General features: G+C 42.1%; 1 protein-coding gene across 1 annotated transcript; it reads right to left on the bottom strand.

The window, feature by feature from the left end:
• Positions 1-366: 366 nt before the first annotated feature.
• On the bottom strand, positions 367-1,320 carry LOC114690736 (olfactory receptor 6N2). Its single transcript, XM_028865621.1, has one exon. The coding sequence runs from the start codon at positions 1,318-1,320 to the stop codon at positions 367-369; it is 954 nt and encodes a 317-aa protein (XP_028721454.1).
• Positions 1,321-1,674: the final 354 nt, after the last annotated feature.

Here is a 1,674-nt window from a genome sequence, read left to right on the forward strand (position 1 = left end):
TTTGAAACTGAATGAAAGGGAAGAGGAGATAGGTGTTGGGCCATTTAGTTGGAAAAGCGGAGAAGAAAAATTGATCTCTACATGGTCAGAAATATGTGGCAAGGGAATGTACATGTTTAAAACTATGAATTGAGATATTGAATGTTCTTATTGCTGAGAACACTGGTCAAATAAAAATAGGAAGGGTACAGATACAGAAAACAAACAAACAAACAAAAAACAAATAAACAAGGCTTTAAGAAAATGAAAGGAGATGGAATCCAGAGCCTGTGTAACAAGGAAGGAAGATTGATTAAGACCAGTTCAAGTGTACATAAAACTTTTTAGAGGTGAACATTGGGGTAATGGAAGGACCTTGGTAGAAAGTCAATGATGAGTTGGACTGACTTTCTCCCCCTTCTTGAAAATGGTCCTCTTGATGGCCTGAATTAGTTCCTTGTTTCGAAGACTATAGATAATAGGATTGGCCAAAGGTGTTAACACAGAATAGACTACAGCTAGAGTCCGGTCAAGAGTCAGTGAATAGCTCTTCTTTAGCCGAACATACATAAAGATGATGCTCCCAAAGAATATGAGGACCACAATGAGATGTGAGGCACATGTGGAGAAGGCCTTCCTTCTTCCTGCTGCTGTTTTTATCTTCAGTACAGCACCAATGATTCTCCCATAAGAAGTCATAATAAAAAGGAAAGTGATAAGGATGATGAAGGCATTGACAGCAAAGTCCACTAGAACATTTGTGGAGGTGTCCTTGCAGGCCAAGCTCAGAAGAGGTGGAAAATCACAAAAGATGTGAGGGATTTCATTGTAGTTACAGAAGGGTAGCTGAGAGACCAGGATGACCTCAGAAATAGGACACAGGAAACCACAAGTCCAGCAGCCAGCAGCCATCTTGGCACAGAGTGCTGTGGTCATAATTGAAGGGTAGTGGAGCGGCCGGCAGATGGCCAGGTATCGGTCATAGGCCATCGCTGTAAGGAGGTAGCATTCAGAGGCCCCTAGGGAGTGGAAGAAATAGGTCTGAAGGAGGCATCCTGCAAAAGAAATGGTCTTTTTATCACTGAGAAGGTTAGCTAGCATCTTGGGGATGGTGGTGGCTGTATACCACAACTCCAAGAAAGAGAGAACACTGACAAAGTGGTACATGGGTTTGTGAAGGGCTGCATCCAGTCGGATGACTAGGAAGATGAGCATATTACCACCAATGGTGAACAAATATGCCAACAGCAGCAAGACAAAAAGCCAGCCCCTGACATGTCCCACATTGGGGAAGCCAAGGAGCACAAACTCAGACAGGCTTGACAAGTTGTGTTGATCCATGAGAGGCTGAAGAAGACAAGGAAAGGTTAAAAGGCTGAATTAGAGGGATTGACAATCTATATTGAAGCCTTATTTTTATTTATCTTTCTCCCTCATAAATAGAAAGGCAATATGTAGTGGGTATTTGCTCTGCCCATGACCTTGGGCTAGCTGGCCTGATAGAGGCGGTGCTTCTTGCCTGCATGCATAAGCAATATTTTTATTACTGTAATTAATGGTAATGCTATTGATACTAAGTAAAAATTACAGCTAGCTCTGGTTCTGAATACACTGAGTGGGAAAGGTACCATTGTCATATCTATTTTACACAAGGGAAATTAGAGAATGAGTAGGTTGTGACACCTGGCTATTTCA

The sequence above is a fragment of the Peromyscus leucopus genome, chromosome 15 (assembly GCF_004664715.2).
Source record: "Peromyscus leucopus breed LL Stock chromosome 15, UCI_PerLeu_2.1, whole genome shotgun sequence".
Classification (NCBI taxonomy): Eukaryota; Metazoa; Chordata; class Mammalia; order Rodentia; family Cricetidae; genus Peromyscus; species Peromyscus leucopus.